This window comes from Ictalurus punctatus, unplaced genomic scaffold (genome assembly GCF_001660625.3).
Source record: "Ictalurus punctatus breed USDA103 unplaced genomic scaffold, Coco_2.0 Super-Scaffold_100071, whole genome shotgun sequence".
NCBI lineage: Eukaryota > Metazoa > Chordata > Actinopteri > Siluriformes > Ictaluridae > Ictalurus > Ictalurus punctatus.
The window spans coordinates 84,103-107,345 of NW_026521092.1; the positions used below are offsets into that span (position 1 = coordinate 84,103).

The 23,243-nt window shown below is 38.5% G+C and overlaps 1 protein-coding gene across 1 annotated transcript; it reads right to left on the reverse strand.

The window, feature by feature from the left end:
* Nucleotides 1-1,117: 1,117 nt before the first annotated feature.
* Nucleotides 1,118-19,985, reverse strand: LOC108277689 (chloride channel protein 2). Its single transcript, XM_053679198.1, has 23 exons — nucleotides 19,841-19,985; nucleotides 18,561-18,615; nucleotides 17,633-17,761; nucleotides 16,410-16,538; nucleotides 15,843-15,976; nucleotides 14,710-14,787; nucleotides 14,263-14,341; nucleotides 14,032-14,157; nucleotides 13,625-13,709; nucleotides 13,118-13,219; nucleotides 10,194-10,278; nucleotides 9,569-9,724; nucleotides 9,393-9,462; nucleotides 9,012-9,122; nucleotides 8,704-8,917; nucleotides 8,163-8,293; nucleotides 6,808-6,944; nucleotides 4,818-4,854; nucleotides 3,856-3,920; nucleotides 3,695-3,733; nucleotides 3,314-3,418; nucleotides 3,145-3,231; nucleotides 1,118-2,952 (listed from the first exon to the last, which is right to left on the reverse strand). Exons 1-23 carry the CDS (start codon nucleotides 19,892-19,894, stop codon nucleotides 2,779-2,781), a joined length of 2,382 nt encoding a protein of 793 aa, XP_053535173.1. The 5' UTR covers nucleotides 19,895-19,985; the 3' UTR covers nucleotides 1,118-2,778.
* Between the last annotated feature and the right edge of the window lie 3,258 nt (nucleotides 19,986-23,243).

Consider the following 23,243-nt stretch of genomic DNA (forward strand, 5'->3'; position numbering starts at 1 on the left):
TTTTTTTTTTTTTAAAGGAAGACAAAAACAGTACAAATGGTGTGAAAATCTGTTTCCGGCTACCATAACACATTTCAGGAGAGTCCTGTAAATATTTAGTTTTTTTTGATTGTTTTTGTTTAAACTTTTCAATAATAAAAAAAAAATGCTAACTTTAATTATGTTTCATTATCATTGTTTTTCCTTTTCTTTAGATCCCCTCTGTCAGTTCCTATATTCAGTGTCAGGTTTATTGATTACAGCCTTTTTGAAAACATTTCACTTTGCTTTATAAAATATTTACAGCTGTGCCCAAAAGTTTACATACCCCTTGTAGAATCTGCAAAACCTGAATACGTTTAACAAAATAAGAGGGATCATAAAAATCTTTATTATTTTGTCTCTTGGGAAACATGTAAATATCTTGTGTAGTTTCTGAAGGGGAGTACTAAATGAAGAAAAATATTTTGATCTTTAAACAAAATAAACAATTTTCACCGATCATCCTGTTTGGGGAAAAAAAACCCGGCTCTTAATGTGTCGTGGTTCTTTCGTAAAGAATGTGCAGGACCTGGAGGATTTTTCTGAAGAACAGTGGGCAGATTAACTGCTCAGGACAAACAAGGGACTCGTGAGCAACTCTCACAAAACATAAACACAGTCGCTGATCATCCAGGTAACGACACACGGTATTAATAAGCAAGGGTGTGCAAATTTTTGAACAGGGTAATTTTTATGAACTCTGCTATAATCTTGTAGACGATATGTAAACACCTGTTATGTGAAATAGTTTATTCAGGACAGAACTAAATAAACATGGGATTTTTATGATCCCCCCCCTATTTTGTTAAAGGTATTAAGAGTTTGCAGATTCTACAAGGGGTATGTAAACTTTTGGGCACAACTGTAATTACAAGAATCGAGGTCCTCTTTTCACGTCTTGCACTCTGAAACATTGCTAATATGTTAAGACACCCCCCCATTATGTTTTGCACTTCGGTTTTTCTTTTCATCACAAAGATCCTGTGTTTTTCTTTTTTTTTTAAATAATTGGAAAATGCTGATTGGGAACTATTGTTGCGATTTATTTGGTTGGTCCAAATATGGGACCCTTAGAAAGAAGAACAGGACACGAGTGTTAAGGTAGGAGCATGCGTATTTATTGTCCAATTGGTCATCATTTGCAATAATCAGTCCCTCCAGGATTTTACAACTCTGCAATATTCTGAGGAGCTTGTCAATTATCAAAGTTACCACAGATTTTCAGCAGATTTGGGCCAAAACACACCATGTGACGTCATGACAAAGTGCATTCAGCCAAAGCCCTCTCCGATTCACGTATCAACATGAGTACGGCTAAAAGGTCTCGTTTACCAAAAAACATCACTGCAAAACAATTTCATGCAGTTGCAAGTTTGCTGATTCCAGTAGTTTTCCACAAAAAAAATGCAAAAAAACTCCCCAGATTGCATCGCCAGAACCAAATCAACCTGCAGTTCTCCCATGGTGTCCCACTGAAGCGAAGGATGGGTGACCTCCTGGGGAAAACTAAAGTAGCTCGCCCTGTGGTCTGCGTGGGGCCGAATACAACAGTATTGTGACGGGGACGCTATACTCTAAAAACGAGTATGAGACGTTAAATCGAGGTCCCGGTTCTCTGTGTTCATGATAAAAATCCTAGGACACGACACTTAACACAGGGTTATACCCCTACCAAAGAGTACGGGTGTAACCCCGGTGTCCTGGCGAAATTCCCCCATTGGACCTTCTCTATCATGACCCCCTAATAACCTCCATCTCTGAATTGGCTACATCACTCTCTCCTCTCCATTAATAGCTGGTGTGTGGTGGGAGTTCTTCTGCACTATGGCCGCCATCGCATCATCCAGGTGGACGCTACACTGGTGGTGGTTGAGATTTCCCCCATACAAATGTAAAGAGCTTTGAGTGTCTAGAAAAGCGCTGTATAAATGTAACTAGATTGCAAATTATGAAAAACCCCGCAGCAAAATCGAGCGTTTCTGGATGCAACAGTCATAAAAAAAATAATAAAAAAACTCCGCAAAATCCTGTACAGACTGAATAATGTCAAATTGACTTCACTCTGAATGCTAAAAATCCTGATTTCAGAAGTAACTGGTAAGTATGATGTTTTCTTGCTCAGATCAAATACAAATTACGAACAACAAAAGCATTGTATTGTTTTTTTACGCACATGCTAAAGTTGGCTCCAGGGCTGCATGATTTTAGAAGATTTTCATCATCTGTAATTAGGATTTGGTAGTTTGTAGTTCAATTTTTAAACGCGATTACCATCTGAATCCCAAATGTTATGTCATGTAGCATGACCCCATTACATACAAATTGTACCTGTACGATCAGTTTTTACTTTTGCTCAAGCAAATATTTCAAGCCTGGAATGTATTTTTGCTGCTACATGTACTACGTCGAATATACAGCCCGATTCTGTTCTATCCTAGCTCGTGAATAGGAGGTCGTCTGGGATTCAGACTAACTGTATTAGCTGGGCATAAACAAAAAATTCCATCGTTAAGATGTGAGAACGATGGAAAATTGATAATGGTTCTTGCGCTTTGTGAAAAGTAATGTTATCTGTTGTTGAATAAACCTAACAGTAGCAAAAATGTTTGGTTTTCAGGTTTAGTATCACATTCATACAGTAAAATGCTTCAGCAGTGATGTATCGCATCTTTTGTCCAGCATGCAGCCCTAGTGGCCCCCTTTACCTAACAGTCTGGCCTTTTCGTGTTTGCTGATCGGTCCCCACGTGAACCTTCTTCACATTGAACTCATCTGGTTCAGGCTGTTTTGGCTGCCCAGAAGATTGTGGAGCTCTGTGGCCTCTGGTGTTGCCGTCTTCCTGAATCTGGTTCTGCTCTCTCTGAAGCTGGACATCGGGGGGTGTGTTTTGGCTCCGCACTTCTTCACCGAAGTCTCAAAGCCCTTCCGTAGCTATGACACAGCAGAGAAAACACTGTGAAGTCATGACTCTTTGGCATGACCTTGGAGTTTCCGAAAAAGTCTCTTGGATACTTGAACAGCAGGTTCTACTTGGTCTCAAAGACTACAAGGGTCTGAAACTGGAAAAGTCCCTCATATCTAAGATGAGCAATTCCCAGAAACCCAGACATGCCCTTTTCTCACCTCCTGACATGACACTACTCCTACGAGCCTCCCAACGTTGGTGACGTAAGCATGGTCCAAACCCATCATGGACAAGATGTTATGAGTCTAAAGATGGAGGAATAATGATGTGATATTCAAAGTGAAATGACTGATGCAGATGTTTAATAGCCCACTGATTTTCACCCACCTTTTGCAGTGAGGTTCGTTCTACTATCTGTACAGATGCAGGGTCAATTTTGCAGAGGTTGAAGTTGACTTTTTCATCAAGCTGTTGCTCCTCCCACCTGATGATCTTTACCCAGTCACAAAGATACACACATGGGTGATTTATTTATTTATTTTGAATCGTTCCTTATTGTTCTTTTTTATTATTGTTGCTTTTATATTCTTATTCTTGTAATCTCAACTAGTCCCTTCTGCTTTGTAACAACGACTACATGTGGTACAAAGTACCAAAGGTTTGAGTAGAAAAAGTCGAAGCAGTTAATTAAAATGTACAGCTCTGAATGTGCTAACTTTCCTCGGTGTGTACATAAAGGTGTGTACATGGCATGTATTGAGTTGTCACCTCTGGCATGGTCATGGTGTCTTCTACCTCTGGATCCTCCTAGATGGAAAGAAACCATTGGTATTCCTGCTTTTTCAAAGCATTTGGAAATCAATCAGAAAAGATGAAATGTAATGTGACTGGCTGAAGGAGATTTTAGCTGGACATGAGAGCAGTCTTACCTCTATGTCCACTCTTGAATGGGCACAGAAGAGGCTCTTGAAGGTAATTTCTGAATCTTGGCAACCTAAGCAAGACATTAGAAATGGTAGTTACATGATTTGGAGGTCGGTGGATATAATCGTTATCACGACTGATTTGAGAAACACAATTTTCTAAAGAATTTACACCAGCTGCATGGCAATCAGTACCATCATCCAACACCCACGTAGATGGACTAGGAATGAAGTGGAAAGACTCAAGAAAGGTCCTATTTTAAAAAAATAAATAAATAAAAGGAACAACGTCAAGATCCCTCACTTCAAGGTTCTCCTGAGCATCAAGTGCAATGCAAAGCTGCATTTCAGTTTCTTTCTGGCACACAACTCAGATTTACAGAGACAAAAAGTAGCCTTTTTTATCCCTGAAGATCTCTCATACAAGGTGCACTAGATTTAGATTGGGGCAACAAATTTTAATCCAACTGGCTGAACAGAACCCCAAAGTAGCGTCAGCTTAGAACTACACATTTTAGACCAGGAGCTGTTTGGACACTACTGTCTTCACAGTATACCAAACTTGCTTCTGGTTGGAAGTACATTTTAGAGGTTTGGGCACTACCACCTTAACGATACTCCAAACTTGGTGCACAGGACAAACCCTACATAAAGGTTAGGAAACACAACGAGTCCAAAGCAATGATCGGAAGAGAAACTTGCCAGCAAAAAGCCCCAATCACCAGCCAACCTCTGCTATGCTTTGATGTCCCCCTTTGATTGGTGGCTGTGGAACCCGGATTCATGGGGCAATTGTGCTCTACGTTGAGCAACTGCCAGTAGTACTTGTGTGTGTCCAGTACGAGAAAGAAGAATCAGCTTTAGAAAGTTTGTGCAATTGCTGTGTTATGATTGGTCCTTATGTACTTTTCCCATACTAATGGGTTTGTTTGTGCCTGTAGAATGTGCGACACTGTCTTGTGTTGTACCTCTCTGTAACAAGTGGGATTGTCCATCTACAGAGGTCTGAAAGACATTCAAAAAACGTTAGGAGTTTAGATCAGTGTCCTTGTATTGCATTTTTCAGCTTTTTATTCCTGGATGAGTTTGTTCATGCAAAGTTATAATGAGGATACAAACACCTTTCGTTGATTGTTTCAGTGGGCTAATAGGTGACTTTTCACACAGCAAGTCTGTTATTTTCAAGTATTTTTACTTCATTTCTTTCTCAGGCAACAACAGTTGTTGCTAATGTAAAGGCAAAAGACATCTGTGAAGACTTTAGCGACAGATTATTGCTTTTGAAAGCCTAAAGCATGTTTTTCTCAGAACAGAAGCAGGTTGTTTGGTAGGGGTAGAATGGGGAAGTAAACAAAAAGTCATTCCTACAGTCCTTCAAGCCTTCATACATCAATATACCAACTTACAGTGATGTGAAAAAGTATCCTGATTTCTTCTGTTATCGTCTCTCATACTAATTTGATTCAGAGATTAAAACAAAATCTCCGATAAAACCAAGGCAACCCGAGTAAACACGAGACAGTTTTTAAATGGTAATGTTATCAGCATGGAGTTGGTTAAAAGGTCTTACCCAGTAACACACTATGCCAAAATTGAAAGAAATTCCAGAACTGATGAGAAAGAAGATGATTGAAATACATCAGTCTGGGAAGGGTTACAAAGCTATTTCAAAGGCTCTGGGACTCCAAAGAACCACAGCGAGAGCCGTTATCTCCAAATGGAAAAACACGGCAAAGTAGTGAACCTTCACAGAAGTGTCCGACCTTCAAAAATTCCTCCAAGAGCACAGCAATGACTCATCCAGGAAGTCACAAAAGAGCCAAGAACAACATCAAAGGACCTACAGGCCTCTCTTGCATCAGTAAAGGTCACTGTTCATGACTCCACTATCAGAAAGACACTGGGGGAAAACGGCTCCATGGAGGAGTGGTGAGGAGAAAACCACTGCTGACCCAGAAGAACATTAAGACTCGACTGAATTTCACCAAAACACACCTTGATAATCCTCAAACCTTTTGGGAGAATGTTGTGTTGACTGACGAGTCAAAAGTGGAACTGTTTGGAAGACAGGGGTCCCATTACATCTGGCGTAAACCAGACACAGAATTGCACAAAAAGAACATCATACCTACAGTCAAGCATGGTGGAGGCAGTGTGATGGTGTGGGGATGCTTTACTGCTTCAGCGCCTGGGCAACTTGCAGTTATTGAGGGAAACATGAATTCTGCTCTCTACCAGAAAATCCTAAAGGAGAATGTCCGGTCTTCAGTCTGTAAATTGAATCTCAAGCACAACTGTAGTGATTATGCAGTGAGACAATGATCCAAAGGTCCACCTTGATGGGGCCTAGTCAAAGTCCTTAAACAGGCTTGAAAACACTCCAGTGTGACTGAACTAAAGCAGTCCTGCAAAGAAGAATGGGCCAAAATTCCACCACAGTGCTGGGAAAGACTGATCTCCAGTTATTGGAAATGTTTGGTTGCAGTTGCTAAAAGTGGAACAACCAGATTTTAAGATTAAGGGGGTAATTAGTTTTTCACACGGGTGATAGCTGGTGGATCCTTTTTTTTTTTCAATAAAAAAACAAAAATAGTCTTGTGTGTTTACTCAGTTGCCTTTGTTTTATGTTGTATTTCCTTTGAAGATAGAAAACTATTTTAGAGGGAGGTACACAAAAACAGAAGAAATCACAGCACTATATTATTGCAACATACTTCCTAAGGTGGTGGAAGCCTGTATAATGAATTTCTAGTAGTACGTCTAAGCAAATGCACATCCTAGAGTCATTAAAGAACAAAAACATGAAGATTTGTCCAGTCCAGTCCCCTTGATTAACTATTACTGGACAAACACAACAAAGGCATACAGGTCTACCTGAAAACAAACCACACACTGAATGGCATACGGTAGGTGTAGGCACTTTGTGTTTGTGTTTATGTTCAACCCCGCCTCCCTTACCGCACTCCTGAGCTCCTTTTCATCCATGTTCTGCGCTTGCTGACGGAAGTGTTCGAGTCTCCGCATGCGACTGAGCTGATGGGACAGCAGCACCTGCAACTGAGCTTGCTCAATACACCCCAGTAATATCTTTGATTCTGGGGAAGGCACAAAGAGAGAATCTAAGAACCACCAAGACATCACTGATTTTAAACTGTGATTGCAGGATGTACAAAGTCCTCCATTAATATTGGCACCCTTGGTCAATGTGAGCAAAGAAGGCTGTGAAAATTCTTTATTGTTTAACCTTTTGATCTTTTGTTTAAAAAAAAAAATCACAAAAGTACTCTGCTCTCATGGATATCAAACAATTGCAAACACAACACAGGTTTCTTAAAAAAAAACTTTGTTACATATAGGTGTGCCACAATTAATGGCACCCTTATGAATTAGTATGATAAAAATATATTTGAAGTATATTCCCGTTTAATATTTTACATTCTTTTAGTACACCTGGGTGATTAGGAACAGGAAATTGTTCATCCATGACTTCCTGTTTCACAGGGGAATAAATATGAGGCCAAATTCCCATAGTCATTCATTACAATGGGTAAGACCAAGGAAAAGTACCTCATGCCCACAGTTAAATATGGAGGTGGATCTTTAATGTTTTGGGGCTGTTTTTCTGACAGAGGACCTGGACATTTTGTTAGACTACATAGCATCATAGACTCTATCAAAAATCAACAGATATTAAATGAAAACCTGACTGTCTCTGCCAGAAAGCTTCAAATGGGCCGTGGTTGGATCTTCCAGCAGGACAATGATCCAAAACATCATCAAAATCAACACAGAAATGGTTTACTGACCACAAAATCAAGGTCCTGCCCTGACCCTCCCAGTCCCCTGACCCGAACCCCATAGAAAACCCGTGGGGTGAACTGAAGAGGAGAGTCCACCAGCGTGGACCTCGAAATGTGAAGGATCTGGAGAGATTCTGTATGGAGGAACGCTCTCAGATCCCTCGCCATGTATTCTCCAAACTCATCAGGAATTATAGGAGAAGACTCAGAGCTGTTATCTTGGCAGAGGGAGACAGCACAAAGTATTGACTAAAAGGATGCCAATAATTGTGGCACACATATATTTAACAAATTTAAAAAAAAAATTTTTTTTTGATAAACCTGTATGTTGTTTGCAATAGTTTGATATCCATGAGAGCAGAGTATTTTTGTGATTTTTTAGCAAAAGATCAAAAGGTTAAACAATAAAGACAATTTTTCACAGCCTTCTTTGTTCATATTTACCAAGAGTGCCAATATTAGTGGAGGACACTGTATATTAGATGCGTGTCCATGGTGGAAGGGTGAAGGTACCTTCAGACTTCACCAAGGGGATGGTTCTGAGCTTTGTGAGCAGGAGGTTCTGCAGATCTCTGTAAGTCGAGTTCAGTGTGATGTACTTCACATCCTTCACCATGATGTCTTCCACACTGATTTTAGAGTTTCTAAACAGTGACAAACAGACTGTATGTTCTCAGAAAGCTAGAACCTTAAGAAGGCTGACTCATTTGACAATAACAACTTATTTTCTTCTTTTCATTCCTACAGACCCCGCCCACCTAGACTCTGCCTTCAGTGCAATTGTAGCAGAAAGAATGTCATAAGTTTGATAATGTAGTTCCTCTTGAAAGAAACAAATTTGTAAGCATGCACCACTATATTTAGATATATTTACGTTTAGTCGTCATTTTGTCATTTTCAGCTTTCTATGAGCTTTGCCTTTTATGGACTTTTGTGGGCGTGGCTAAATTGGAATCAGCTGTGCTGTGAACTCATTTGTAATTTACATATGCTCAAAAGATAAAGATAATAGATGAGAGCTAATAAAGATGAACAGATCCTGATGGACACTCACTCCTCGTGGTCCCAGCTGAGGTCTACAGGACACGGAAGTTTCCGGATGCATATGAGCGAATCGTACAGTGACGGCTGCAGACTTTGGGCTACGATATTAGCCACTATAACAGAAAATAATATTGGGAAAAGGAAGTTGATCTGCCCGGTCACTTCGAACACAATCATGGCTGTAGAGATGGTGTGAGTGGCTGCACCAGACATTGCTGCTGCTCCTACACACAAACAAAAGAAAGTACACAATGCTGCCGTTCAAGAGACAAGAACCTTGATCGCATGATCATGCGTGGGGTTTTTTTGGTGCGTTACCTGCTACAGCATAGCTTCCAGGTATTAAAGAGTAAACCGTGCCGTTTGAATGAACTCCTTCAGGTAAAACCACAGCTGCCACCTCACCAACCAATCGGCCGAGACCTGCACCTAATCTCACACACACACACACACACACACACACACACACACACGTCCACTTTATCACTTTGTTATACTTTCTGATATTTTTATAATTTCCTAACGATTTCATCACAGCGAATAATACAGCTAGTGATCTATCGGTCCAATTGTGTCAATCAAGCTTAAACTTAAGCACAGGAACATATTCTGCCAATCTACAAACACAAAGCTGACCAGAACAGAACAAAACTCAATATTCATATATGGACTACATGCACATGCCGTAAATCCACTCACCGATAACAAAAGCAGGTACAAAAGCTCCAGCGGGGACTGGCATAGAGATGGCCACTGCTGACATGAAGAACTGTACACAAATATTCAGCTTTAACCTTTAAGCAGGATTCTCTAACTAGTAATAAATCTGTTGGAATTATTGAAATATTCATTTCAAAAGTGTTTTTCATCCTGACCTTCATGATAAAGGATGTGGTGAGCGTGACGAAGACGCTGACCTGGTCGTGTTTCCACGCCACAGAATGGTCAGAGTGATCAAAATGGTCGCCTTCCAGATGTTTGGACCAGGTGTAGTTGTCAAAAAGTGCAAGTAGAGTTTCCCTCTGAGTGAGCTGTACAGGAAGTGAGGAGAGGCAAGCAGGAAGTGATGCCATATGCTGTCATAGTGGTTAGCCCATTTGCTTGGCACCTCCGGGGTTGGGGGTTCGAATCCTGCCTCCGCCCTGTGTGCGCGGAGTTTGCACATTCTCCCTGTGCTTAGGGTTCCCTCGGGGTATTCCAGTTTCCTTCCCCAGTCTAAAAACATGCGCTGTAGGCTGATTGGCTTTTCAAAACTGTCCATAATGTGTGTGTGTGTGTGTGTGTGTGTGTGTGTGTGTGTGTGTGTGCGCGATTATGCCCTGTAATGGGTTGGCACCCCATCCAGTATGTTCCCCGAGTTCCCTGGGATGAGCTCCAGGCTCCCCCGGGACCCTGTGTAGGATAAGTGGTACAGAATATGGATGGATGAATGGTTATGTTTGTCTGTCTGTGTGTGTGTGTGTGTGTGTGTGTGTGTGTGTGTGTGTGTGTGTGTGTTACCTCGCCTGCCATGAACTGTCCAAATCCAGGAGGAAAGGTCAAAGTGGCGGTGATCAGTGTGACAATAGCAGGGTACAGCACGCGGCTACAAACACACACACACACACACACACACACACACATATGCTCTCACTGAATTTCTTTCTCCATTTACCCTTGTCATAGTGTATTAGCCAAAGTAAGGTTTGCTAGATTGGTCTGAAGGAAGAATACATGAATGTAAACTTCAGGAAGAGAACTTATGCCATTTTCAAATCCAAAAAAAAAAACAGTGATGTATAAATGTACAGTAGGAAAATGAAATACTCTGAAATTATTGACATTTAAAAACATAACTGGTGTTTAGCAAACTATGGTTCATTACAAATGATTCTATTAAAACGATAAATTGAATAATCGTATGATAAAGAAACCTGACGTGGCCTCCCGCTAAAGCATTTGAACTGCTTTAATAGTTTGAATCATACAACAGTTTGAAAGACAACAGTATAAAACAGTTGTTGCAGTTGTGTACTGTAATAACTCAGGGCTTACGTAAATGTAAATATATACAGAGCCCTCCGGTAATATTGGCACCCTTGGTAAATATGAACAAAAAAGGCTGGGAAAAAATTGTCTTTATTGTTTAACAGTTTAATTTTTTGCTAAATAGTAATTCACAAAAATACTCTGCTCTCGTGGATATCAAACAATTGCATACAAAACATTGTTTTATCAAAAAAAATCTTTGTTAACTATAGGTGTACAACAATTAATGGCACTCTTTTAGTCAATACTTTGTGCTAGCTCCCTTTGAGTCTTCTCCTATAATGCCTGATGAGGTTGGAGAATACATGGCGAGGGATCTGAGAGCGTTCCATCCATCCATCTTCAATACCACTTATCCTTTTCAGGATCACAGGGAACCTGGAGCCTATCCCAGGGAGCACAGACGGGGTACACCCTGGACAGGGTGCAGGGCACAATCACATACACACTCACACACCCATTCATACACTACAGACACACCAATCAGCCTACCATGCATGTCTTTGGACTGGGGGAGGAAACCCCCGCAGCACAGGGAGAATATGCAAACTCTGCACACACAGGGCCACAGTGGGAATCGAAACCCTGGAAGTGTGAGGCGAACGTGCTAACCACTAAGCCACCGTGCACCATTCCTTTCTTGAGACTATTCCTAAGACCATTCCTCCATACAGAATCTCTCCAGATTCAGATCCTTCACATTTCAAGGTCCATGCTGGTGGACTCTCCTCTTCAGTTCACCCCACAGGGTTTCTATGGGGTTCAGGTCAGGGGACTGGGATGGTCAGGGCAGGATCTTGATTTTGTGGTCAGTAAACCATTTCTGTGTTGATGTTGATGATGTTTTGGATCACTGTCCTGCTGGAAGATCCAACCACGGCCCATTTGAATCTTTCTGTCAGAGGCAGTCAGGTGTTCATTTAATATCTGTTGATATTTGATGGAGTCCATGATGCCATGTATGCTAACAAAATGTCCAGGTCGTCTGACAGAAAAACAGTCCCAAAACATTAAAGATCCACCTCCATATTTAACCGTGGGCATGAGGTACTTTTCCATACGGCTACCTCTCTGTGTGCTCCAAAACCACCTCTGTGTTTATTACCAAAAAGCTCTATTCTGGTTTCATCTGACCACAGAACCCGATCCCATTTGAAGTTCCAGTAGTGTCGGCAAACTGAAGACGCTCGAGTTTGTTTTTGGATGAGAGTAGAGGCTTTTTTCTTCAAACCCTTCCAAACAACTTGTAGTGATGTCGGTGACTTCAGATTGTAGTTTTGCAGACTTTCTGACCCCAAGACACAAATAACTTCTGCAGTTCTCCAGCTGTGATCCTTGGAGATTTTTTGGCTACTCGAACCGTACTCTTCACAGTGCGTTGAGACGATACAACACACGTCCAATTCCAGGTCCATTCATAACATTTCCAGTTGACTGGAACGTCTTAATTATTGATGGTGAAATGGGCATTTTCAATGCGTGTGCTATTTTCTTATAGACACTTCCCATTGTGTGAAGCTCAACAACCTTTTGCCGCACATCACAGCTATATTCCTCGCTCTTACCCATTTTTATGAATGACTAAGGGAATTTGGCCTATGTGCTACCTCATATTTATACCCCTGTGAAACAGGAAGTCATGGTTGAACAATTTCCTGTTCCTAGTCACCCAGGTGTACTAAAAAAAATCAAATATCAATGGGAAAATACTTCAGATATATTTTTCTCATATGAATTCATAGGGGTGCCAATAAGTGTTGCACACCTATATTTAACAACGATTTTTTTTTTGATAAACCTGTGTTGTGTTTGATATTGTTTGATATCCAAGAGAGCAAAGCATTTTTGTGAATTTTTTTTAACAAAAGATCAAAAGGTTAAACAATAAAGATAATTTTTCACAGCCTTTGCTCATATTTACCAAGGGTGCCGATATTATTGGAGGGCTCTGTGTATCAAATTGACTGGAATATGTTGGAAATTGGAACTTCATATCTCAGTTTTAGAATGCAAGAGGAAAAAACTAAGTGTGCTCCCGTATATGTCTTGACCCCCTAACACATGGTGCAATAAAACCACACACACACACACACACACACACACACACACACACACACACACACACACACACACACACACACACACACACACACACACACACACACACACACACACACACACACACACACACACACACTTTACACTCTCTGATCTTCACCATAATTCACACCCTGTATTATGGAAGGCAAGATTGGTATTCCTATCAAGTATTGATAAAAACAACTAAATATTTTATTCTAGAAAAATCTTTTCCCCACATTTCTAAGCTTCCACATTTGTCTTCCTGTTGTGCAAACCTGGATATGCTAGTATTGGAATTCCGCTAAACCACTCACGTCTTGGCGAGGAACCTGCTGATGGGTCGAGGGCTCCTGATGAAACGCACCATCACACTGTTCATGAACACAAAAAACGCTCCAAAAAGCCCACTCAGAATCCTACAGACAAACAGGAGAAATGACATTTTAGACCAAAATAATAGTAACATTTACTTTAAAAACACACACATTGAATAACCTAATGTTTATTTTAGCGGTAACAATCCTAATGGAAGAAACATAACATTTATTTAGTAATTGTTCATTTTATTCTTATAATAAACCATAAAATTTGTGAAAATTTCATTAACATAAATACATTTTTTGGGGCAAAAATAGAAATCTAGGTGCTCTGGATATTGTATTATGATGATGATGATGATGATGATGATGATGATGATGATGATGATGATGATGATGATGATGATTATTATTGTTGTTGTTGTTGTTGTGTCTGGTATTATCTCAGGGTTTTTTTCGCACTTAATTTTAGCTCATGGTCATAAATGTCACATGGTGATTTACCCAAGGATGGTGAAGGCCAGCAACTCACGGAGTTCGTAGGGAAATTCCAGACGGAAAGAGGTGTTAAACAGAGGTATAATAGTTTCTGTAAAGAAACAATCATTATTATTATTATTATTATTATTAGTAGTAGTAGTAGTAGTAGTAGTATTGGGAAAAATAAAAATGTAATAAAATATATTTCTCCAACAACTAGTTTCTCTGAAAAACTATCACACAAATTCATATTTCTGTTTCAGAGATGATGTTTATATTATTTATAGAGAAAATAATTGAGATGATTTATATTCATATAAAATCTACAAAGTGTGAGCTAATGCAGAACAGAATAGAAGGGGTATAAATAATAACACACGCACACACACACACACACACACACACACACACACACACACACACACACACACCATTATATCCACTCCACACAGGCAGGATTCTGAAGACAAAGGCGCTGATGGTAGCAGCAACATAAGATTTCCAGTAACTCCGGACCATGAAGAATGACGTGGCCACTTCAATACCATACAGAATACCTGCAACACACATTTTCAACAAAAATATACAGCCATGAGCATTTTCTTACATCTCTAACTCACAATGATACACAAAACACACACACTTCCGAAGTTTGTTCTCACCTCCGATGGGTGAGTTGAAGCAGCAGGCGAGTCCAACAGCAGAACCAGCAATAAGCAGTTCGATGCCCTGAGACTTGCTCTGGATTTTATACACACATACACACAGACATCATCTACCTAATGTAAACAATAGTGTATAATAATAATAATAATAATAATAATAATAATAATGAAGTCATGTGATCTGCTAGAGGATACAGATGATTATATTTATATATTTTAATTCTAAGAGTGTACAAATATTTACACTGAACTGTAAAATAATAATCATCAAACTATTTGTATTTTTAATTCTATACTAATGTATTAAGATGTAACATTTCTGAGCATTTCTGATATGAAAGATACATTGTCAAATTAAATATGAATACAAATAAAGTTTGTTCTTTTGTGTGATTGTGTGTTTTAAATTATTTTATTTTGTTTTATAATTTTGAGACAGATTACCTCTTTAACACCACTAATGAATGTCCTTAACCGGCAGAGCTGCGCTGCACAGATGCTTCCTATGTGCACAAACGGACTCTGGAGAAAAAAATATACAAAGAGAGTCAAGATGTGACTAATTACACTACAACTACACACAGCTACATGTACAAGTACACACATTTATACAGCAGCTACACGCAATTATTGTCATATCACATCAAACCAGCAATTCCATTTCCGAGAATGCACCAGCAACTTCAAACATGGCCGAAAAAGACTACACTTCCCACACACACACACACACACACACACACACACACACACACGGATATCAAACAATTATAAACACAACACAGCTTTATCCATAAACAATCGTTGTTAAATATAGGTGTGCAACAATTATTGGCACCCCTATGTATTCATATGAGAAAAATATATTTGAAGTATATACCCATTGGTATTTAAAAACTGTTTAGTGCACCTGGGTGACTAGGAACAGGAAATTGTTCAACCATGACTTCCTGTTACACAGGGGAATAAATATGAGGTAACACACAGGCCAAATTCCCTTAGTCATTCATAACAATGGGTAAGAGCGAGGAATGTAGCTGTGATGTGCGGCAAAAGGTTGTTGAGCTTCACACAATGGGAAGTGTCTATAAGAAAATAGCACACGCATTGAAAATGCCCATTTCCACCATCAGGGCAATAATTAAGAAGTTCCAGTCAACTGGAAATGTTATGAATCGACCTGGAATTGGACGTGTGTCTATATCGTCTCAACGCACTGTGAAGAGGACGGTTCGAGTGGACAAAAAATCTCCAAGGATCACAGCTGGAGAACTGCAGAAGTTAGTTGCTTCTTGGGGTCAGAAAGTCTCAAAACTCCAATCCAAAGTCACCTACATCACCACAAGTTGGAGGAGAGTCCACCAGCGTGGACCTCGAAATGTGAAGGATCTGGAGAGATTCTGTATGGAGGAATGCTCTCAGATCCCTCGCCATGTATTCTCCAACCTCATCAGCGTTATAGGAGAAGACTCAGAGCTGTTATCTTGGCAAAGGGTGCCTATATATATATATATATATATAGTGGAGCACCCTGTATATACTACATGTGGTAGTAGCATGTGTTTTGTTCATGTGTGTACCTCTTTTCCTAGTGGCATGCCGCTGGCCAGGGCGCAGGTCAGACCCACCAGTTTGGCCAGTAGAGTGTTGAGGCTCAGGTGATCTTTAATTTCCACTCCTTTTACAATGCACTTAATCTCTGGGATCCCGGAACCTGCGAGAGACATTGATGTGTACAACACAGCACATAACTATACATCCAAAAAGTATACCTCCAAATATATGGCTACAAAAAAATCCAAAAAAGACCAAATGTCAGAAAATAATAACCAGGCAGAGGAAAAGTAATTGATTTTTGGATATTGGCACACTTTGGCAGTGTTATTGGAGGTTTTACATGCATTTAAGTCAGAACTTGATAATAGAACAACTAATCGTGCGCGCACACAAACATGCACAAACATCATATCAAACGGCTGCTATTATACTGAGGTTACCATGACAACCGCGCAAACAAAATGTTCCCATCACTTTGTATGTACTGTAAGCTATAGATAATTCATTATGTATATAGATGAAGTTCACTTATTTTATGGAGATATATAGAGTTTATAGTGTGTGTGTGTGTGTGTGTGTGTGTGCTGTACCTGCAGCTTGTGGTCCTACGAATTGAGTAAACGCTGTGGCGAAGCAGATCAGCAGTATGGGGACTGAAACCCAGGCCAGATACTGCAGGAAGATGTTATGGTGTGCCATCTCATACAACTCCCTTGTAGCTACATGTGAAACACACACACACACACACACACGAAGATCAGTGACTACAAGCAAGGTTGCCTTGTAAGACACAATATCCAATTAGGGTTTGGGTGAAAAACTTTTTTGTTTTATTTATTTTATATTTTTAAAATGTTTTTAAAAAAAATTGTATTATAAAGTACTTAATTAACATTAAAACTTTTTTTATTTTTTTTATTTTTTTTTTTACAAAAGTTATAATCTCATACCTAAATATTAATGTATTATATGAAATTCATTTTTAAACCTTAAACCCACAACAATTCTTCATTAATTTGTCATTAATGAATTAATCATTAAGCTTTAATTATAATTATAACTGCTTGAATATGAATGAATTAAACTTTTTTCAGGTGCAACCATGTTAGCATGAACACGACACCTGAGTGAATATTTTGTTGAATTCATTTGGGGACCAAGCACAGAAGGCGGGTAAGCACCATATTGTTATTCTACCTTTAGTTATTATTATTAGGATTATTATTAGGGGGCCAAGCAACAAAGATGCGTAGGCACCCTGTTGTTATCTGTCCTTTTCTTTTTCTTCTTCTTCTTCTGGTCAAGGTGTCTATGGCAGCCCATAGAACTGTCTGGTAAAAAGTTGTGAAATTTGGAACACTGATTGGAGAGGGCCTAAGGAACATTCTGACCAGATTTAGGCCAAGTGCTGCCAATGCTCTAACGCCACCATCAGGTCAAACTTGGACCCTCATTTGGAAGTACGTTTATGGTCATTATAGTCATATGGTTATGAGTTTGTGCTAATTTTATCAATAATTCCCTGGAATATGTTGAAGTGAACATACACCAACATCTGAAATTCAAATGTACTTCCTGTCGACCATCTTGGATTTTGTAAAAACTGGGTTTTTTTTCGCTACTCCTCCTATAAATTATGTCCAATCAACAACATATTTCGTGTACATACTGCTGCTGTGTAATTACTGCGTTTATTTCTGGTCATGATTTGGGGATTACCCTGCTCCTCACTGCTCGGTGAATTTACACACACACACACACACACACACACACACACACACACACACACACACACACACACACACACACTCACTGTGAAGGCCGAATTCAATGCCAAAGTCCATGGCCCAGCTGAAGAATGCTGGGATGATTCCTAACAGGATGATGACGATCCATTCTTCACCGATGTGCCAAATCAGGAATGTCTTCCACCGCCATTTCCCTGCACAAACATTGTCAAAATTACCCATAATGCACCAAAAGAGACACCTTACAAAATTACAACTTCCTGCATGAGATTTTAGATCAAGACTATATAGAAAAATGAAAAATATGGAAACGATGTTTGCTTTAATATAAAAGTATATATTATAATACACATTATCATTATATGTAATATAATACATAATGTTCAGTGTCACATATATTCTCTGAACACACTCTTATGAATGATCTGTTATAGCTATTATCACTACTGTTTGCACTTTTTATACAGATTAGTGCAAAAGTTTGTATCCCCTCAAGACAAAAATGAATAAAAGTAATTTGCAAGACACTTCATCTGTTGGATTTCATAGGTTTTCATTTTTATTGTTTTAATTCATTATTAGTAACAAAAAAAAAACCACACAAATAATCCAAGTTAAGATATTTTAAAAAAAAAATCCAAAATAGTTCAAAGGTTTCTGAATGTGATATACATATTCTTCTCTACTAACTTGCATGTCCATATTTTATCTTTTTTTAATCATCTCAGTTATTAGATGCACTCTATAGCAAGCACATTTAACTTACATTCTTCTTTACTTAAAAGTTTTTACTTTTTTAGCTAAAAATGAATGCAGATTTAGTTTTCCACTGCAACTGAAGAATCTTTTATGATAAATCTAATTTGACAAAAAAAAAATTGCAGAAAAAAAGCAGAGTTAGTTATCACCCTTTAGCTGATTATTTTCCTATAACTGCACATGCCCGAGTGTTTTATTCCTCTTACACCACAGTGATAAACCATAAACACTCACGTGTGAGCTTTTTGCTGGACTCCACAGACTGTCTCTGTTCTGTACAGCCGAACTTCTGTCCAACAAGGTTATACACACACACACACACACACACACACACACACACACACACACACACACACACACACACACACACACACACACACACACACACAGTAAATTTGAAGTTTTATAATTTGAGTAAAGCTTCACCTGGAGATTGTGAATCTGAAATGAAAGAGCTTCGTTTGAGCTGCTTTTCATGTTACACGCTGATTTTTTTTTTAACTTTCCGATTTCAATTTTCTTACTAGTGTTACCAATGTCTCTTCAGAAACATGCTCGGAGTGCAAAGAGAAGTTACTGGTGTGATGCTTCTGGGAAATTCTGTGTACAGGAAGTGTCATTAAATATATTTGCTCCACTGGACATCAGCACCAATAACACTACACAGAACTGGTTTAAAGGGAACATCAGCTGGTCCAGTAGTAAACACACACACACACACACACATGCATTTAATTATAGTATAGGAGAAGTCCACCATTGTTATGCTAAACACATCAATACAAACACAACCATGGCAAAATAAGTTAAAACAGTTAATCTTAACTAGTTCATATATTTCGAGCATAAATTGAAGTCACTCTTAAACCTGTGTTATTTGTCCATTAATGTGAGAACCCTGATTCTGATACGATTCTAGACAAAAGGGTTTTTTAAGGGTTCATTGGATAATTAAGGATTCTTAAGCTTCCTAAAACCATTTCTGATAGGAAAACACTTTCTTGTAGGATTCCACATAGAACCATTAAGGTTAACAACAACAACACACTAGTGTACTAAGTATTATGATTTCAATTCATATTAATTAATAATTCATTTCATTGTTTTATTTTATCGTGAAATTAAAATGTAATTAATTAAATGCAAATTTCTGTATTAGAAACGGACCGATGCCGGATAAAAATGAGCGTTTTTTTGTTCTTCCTCATTTAGGAAAACAAAGACACTAAATGTGGAACCTTAAAAGCTTCATCAGTTTGTCTTTCTGGAAGAAACCCTTAAAGGTTCTGTGTAGAACCCTACGAATGGTGGTTTTCCTAAAATGGGTCCAAATAAAATATATAAGAATATATAAGAACTGTCTACAGAACCCTCAATGAGCTGTTTTATCTAAAAGTGTAATGTGCTTACTAACATATACACCGGTAATTGCAAAAGTATTGGCACCTTCTGAGTGTACTGTTATCAGGACTGACACACACACACACACGCACACACAAACACTCTTTACTCACCTGCTGCTGTTCAGACCGAAGTGTGCTGTTTTCTCCAGGTTCCACACAAGCCATTGTAAATTATAATCACACAAGCTTATACACACACTCACAGTTCATGTGTGTGTGTGTGTGTGTGTTAAACAGGGTCTCACGCATGGCTTTAATTATGGTGTTGGTCCATTTTATATGCCACAGAACCAGTGAAGTGATGGACTGAGGCGGGACTGAAGCTCAGGGGACGATCCAGCCTACTGCATTTCAATAACTTTAACATATAATTTTAGTTTTTCTCCAAGAAAACACCAGTGGACCAGTGTGTAGCCTAAACAAAGTTTTAAACACTTCCACCAATGCCATGTCAGCATTAACATGACATTATTTCCGTTTATTTAAGGTAATTTATATCACTATAGGAATTTTATAATACATACAGGAATCAACCATTTTATTCAGCTTTCCAATTTTAGAGTCTCAAACACTAGAATTAATGCAATGTTAGATTTCTTACTAGAACATCAGACATTTTAAGAAATGAGATTAAGCAGAGCTAATCAGGAATTTGTGAATTTAAGTTTTAATTTGAGTAAACTGAGTTCCACTACTAGATCAATTCTGATGGTCCACCGTGATTTACGAGCCTATTTTAATTATTTCAAAACAAGATGTATCTGTATTTATAGATAAACATTGATTTAATCCAGATTAATGTTTAATCTTTGTTAGGGACAGTGTGTAAAATGTAAATAAAAAACAGAATGCAATGACTTGCAAATCTCATAAACCCATATGTTATTCACAATAGAACAGAAACATATCAGATATTTAAACTGAAGAAATGTACCATTTAAAAAACAAAACAAAAAAAAAACCAAGGTAATTTTGAATTTGATTGCCAGAACATGTCTCAGAAGACGGGGACAAAAATGGCTGGAAAAGTAAGAGTTAGTAAAAAAGAAACAGCCGGAGGTGAACTGGGAACAGGTCAGTAACATGATTAGGTATAAAGAGGATCTTAGAGAGGCGGAGTCTTTCAGAAGTAAAGATGGGCAGAGGTTCACCAAACTCCAAAAAACTACATCTACAATTTCTGGAATAATTTAAATTCAAAATGACCTTATTTTTTTCTTAAAACGGTACATTTCCTCAGTTTAAACATGTGATATGTTTTCTATGTTCTGTTGTGAATAACATACGGGTTTATGAGATTTGCAAATCATTTCATTCTGTTTTTATTTACTTTTTTGGAATAGGGGCTATTTATATAGCAACTTTATTAAAATTTCAAGTGCAATTTGAGCTCAAAGTGTTTTACAGTTTGAATCATAACACACAGCGAAAGAAAAGATAATGAAAATTTATATGAAATAGTGAAATGCAATAAATAACAGCAGTGACAGAAAAAAAGATAACATTAATTGTTTATGTTGATGTATTTATACCACACGAACACATGATTTTATATATAGGTATATAATCACACATTAATTCACACTTTACATAGTAAAATAATGTAGAATTAACTCTTACAGGGTTCCATTCTTCTCCAACTTCTACAGTGTTGAATTAAAGCTTTGCAGTGTAGCATTAACAGAGTGTTGGGTTCAATAATGTACGTCATGTGTAATTCTAAAACCTTTCACATGTCTGACTCCATGATATATATACAGTTCTGAGAATTTACACAACAATGAGTTTTAACACCACAATGTTCAGGAAAGTCTGTTATTAGAAATGTGTAAGTGTTATTCGGAAACAGATTTTCATCGTAACTGTGATGTGTTTTAGTGTCGGAATGTTTCTCATTTTTAGAATATTTAATAGAACAGTACCTGATGGAAACACATCATGATTCACATTTCCCATCATTGTGTATTATAATAGCTGGGGTGAGGGGCGGGGCTAGAGCTTGTGGCCTTCCTTCGACCTCAGTCCTTTGAAATTCAATAAAGTTTTGTTTCCAACAAAGTTACCTTATAGTAATTATAATTATAATTATATAATTACTATTATATAGCGGGCGGCTGTGGCACGGGTGGTAGAGCGGGTTGTCCACTAATCGTAGGGTCGGCGGTTTGATTCCCGGCCCGGGTGACTCGACATGTCGAAGTGTCCTTGGGCAAGACACTGAACCCCAAGTTGCTCCTGATGGCAAGTTAGCACCTTGCATGGCAGCTCTGCTACCACTGGTGTGTGAGTGTGTGAATGAGACACAGTGTAAAGTGCTTTGGATAAAAGTGCTATATAAGTGCACCATTTATTATACTTAAGTATTATTTTAGTGTATTTGTACTGAATATAGTTCAAAACAAATGCTTGTACACAATATATTTTATTTCGGCATTCCATGTTCTCTCTACAGAAATCTCAGAAATAATTATCTTTTTTATTATGTTTATTCCCAGGCTGCACAAATCAATCTGTCACATTTTTGTAACTATAATCTTTTTTAAATTCTTATAAACTTCAAAGAAATTCACATAAATTGAGTCCACATGGTCTCCTAATTTCAGTCACAGGATCGTGAACCTGTTTGACATGATAAACCAAAAAAACAAAACAATAAATTTTAACAAAAGCATGTGCAAACAACAGTGTCTTACAATAACTTATAGGCCTAATTACATAACACATAATAGACTTCATGGATTTGAGCGTTTGTTTCAGCCTACCTCCTTTTACTAGACCCTGGTAGTGCTTGTGTCATATCACAGCAAACCAGTGACTACATTTCCCATCCTGCACTGTGGCCTACAAACATGTCCACCATGGACTGCAACTCCCAGAACATTCACATTCATGCTAATCACACACACCTGCATCCAATCTCACACATTTACTCCACAGTATATAGAGACTTTTTTCAAACAATGTCTTCGTGAAGTATTACGCTCACTTGCTATAGTCTCTGTCATGTACCAAGCCTTCTTCGTAGCTTTATGTTTCATGGTTTTGATCTGGTTCTGATCCTCGTTAACTGAGTCTTGTCGTAGTCTAGTTTCTACTGTTTGCTGATGGCCTGACCATTTGCCTGTTTTGATCACGCTATTGTTTCAAGATTTGGATTTGTCTGTCTATATCTTCTATAATAAAACTCTTATCTGCATTTGCATCCGTCCTCAACCTCCTTACGTGACACCTTGGTTTCTACGACCCTTTTCAGGTCTGTTTTGTATTCAATTGTGATTACTTGAAGTAACTCTTTCATATTTAATTCAGCGTAGAAAAAAAAAATCACAGATGTAAGTTGACCCAAACATTGATGATGTGTTTCATGACTAGCCGCTTGAAGCATTTCATAATGATTGGTGTGAGTGCAGTGGGCTGGTAGTCAGGCAGGATGATTTCCTTGGCAGAAGGACGATGGTGGTCATCTTGAAGCACACAGGGATAACTGTTTGGATCAGGGAAATGTTGAAGATGT

Excerpts from the sequence above, each read along its gene's own strand:
- LOC108277689 (XM_053679198.1), bottom strand. The coding sequence starts at position 19,894 with ATGGCTTGTGTGGAACCTGGAGAAAACAGCACACTTCGGTCTGAACAG. Across the intron at positions 13,220-13,624 it reads CTGGCCTTCACCATCCTTGG|GATTCTGAGTGGGCTTTTTG; the intron begins GTAAATCACCAT and ends GTTTGTCTGTAG. Across the intron at positions 9,123-9,392 it reads TGTACCTGCTTTTGTTATCG|GTGCAGGTCTCGGCCGATTG; the intron begins GTGAGTGGATTT and ends GTGTGAGATTAG.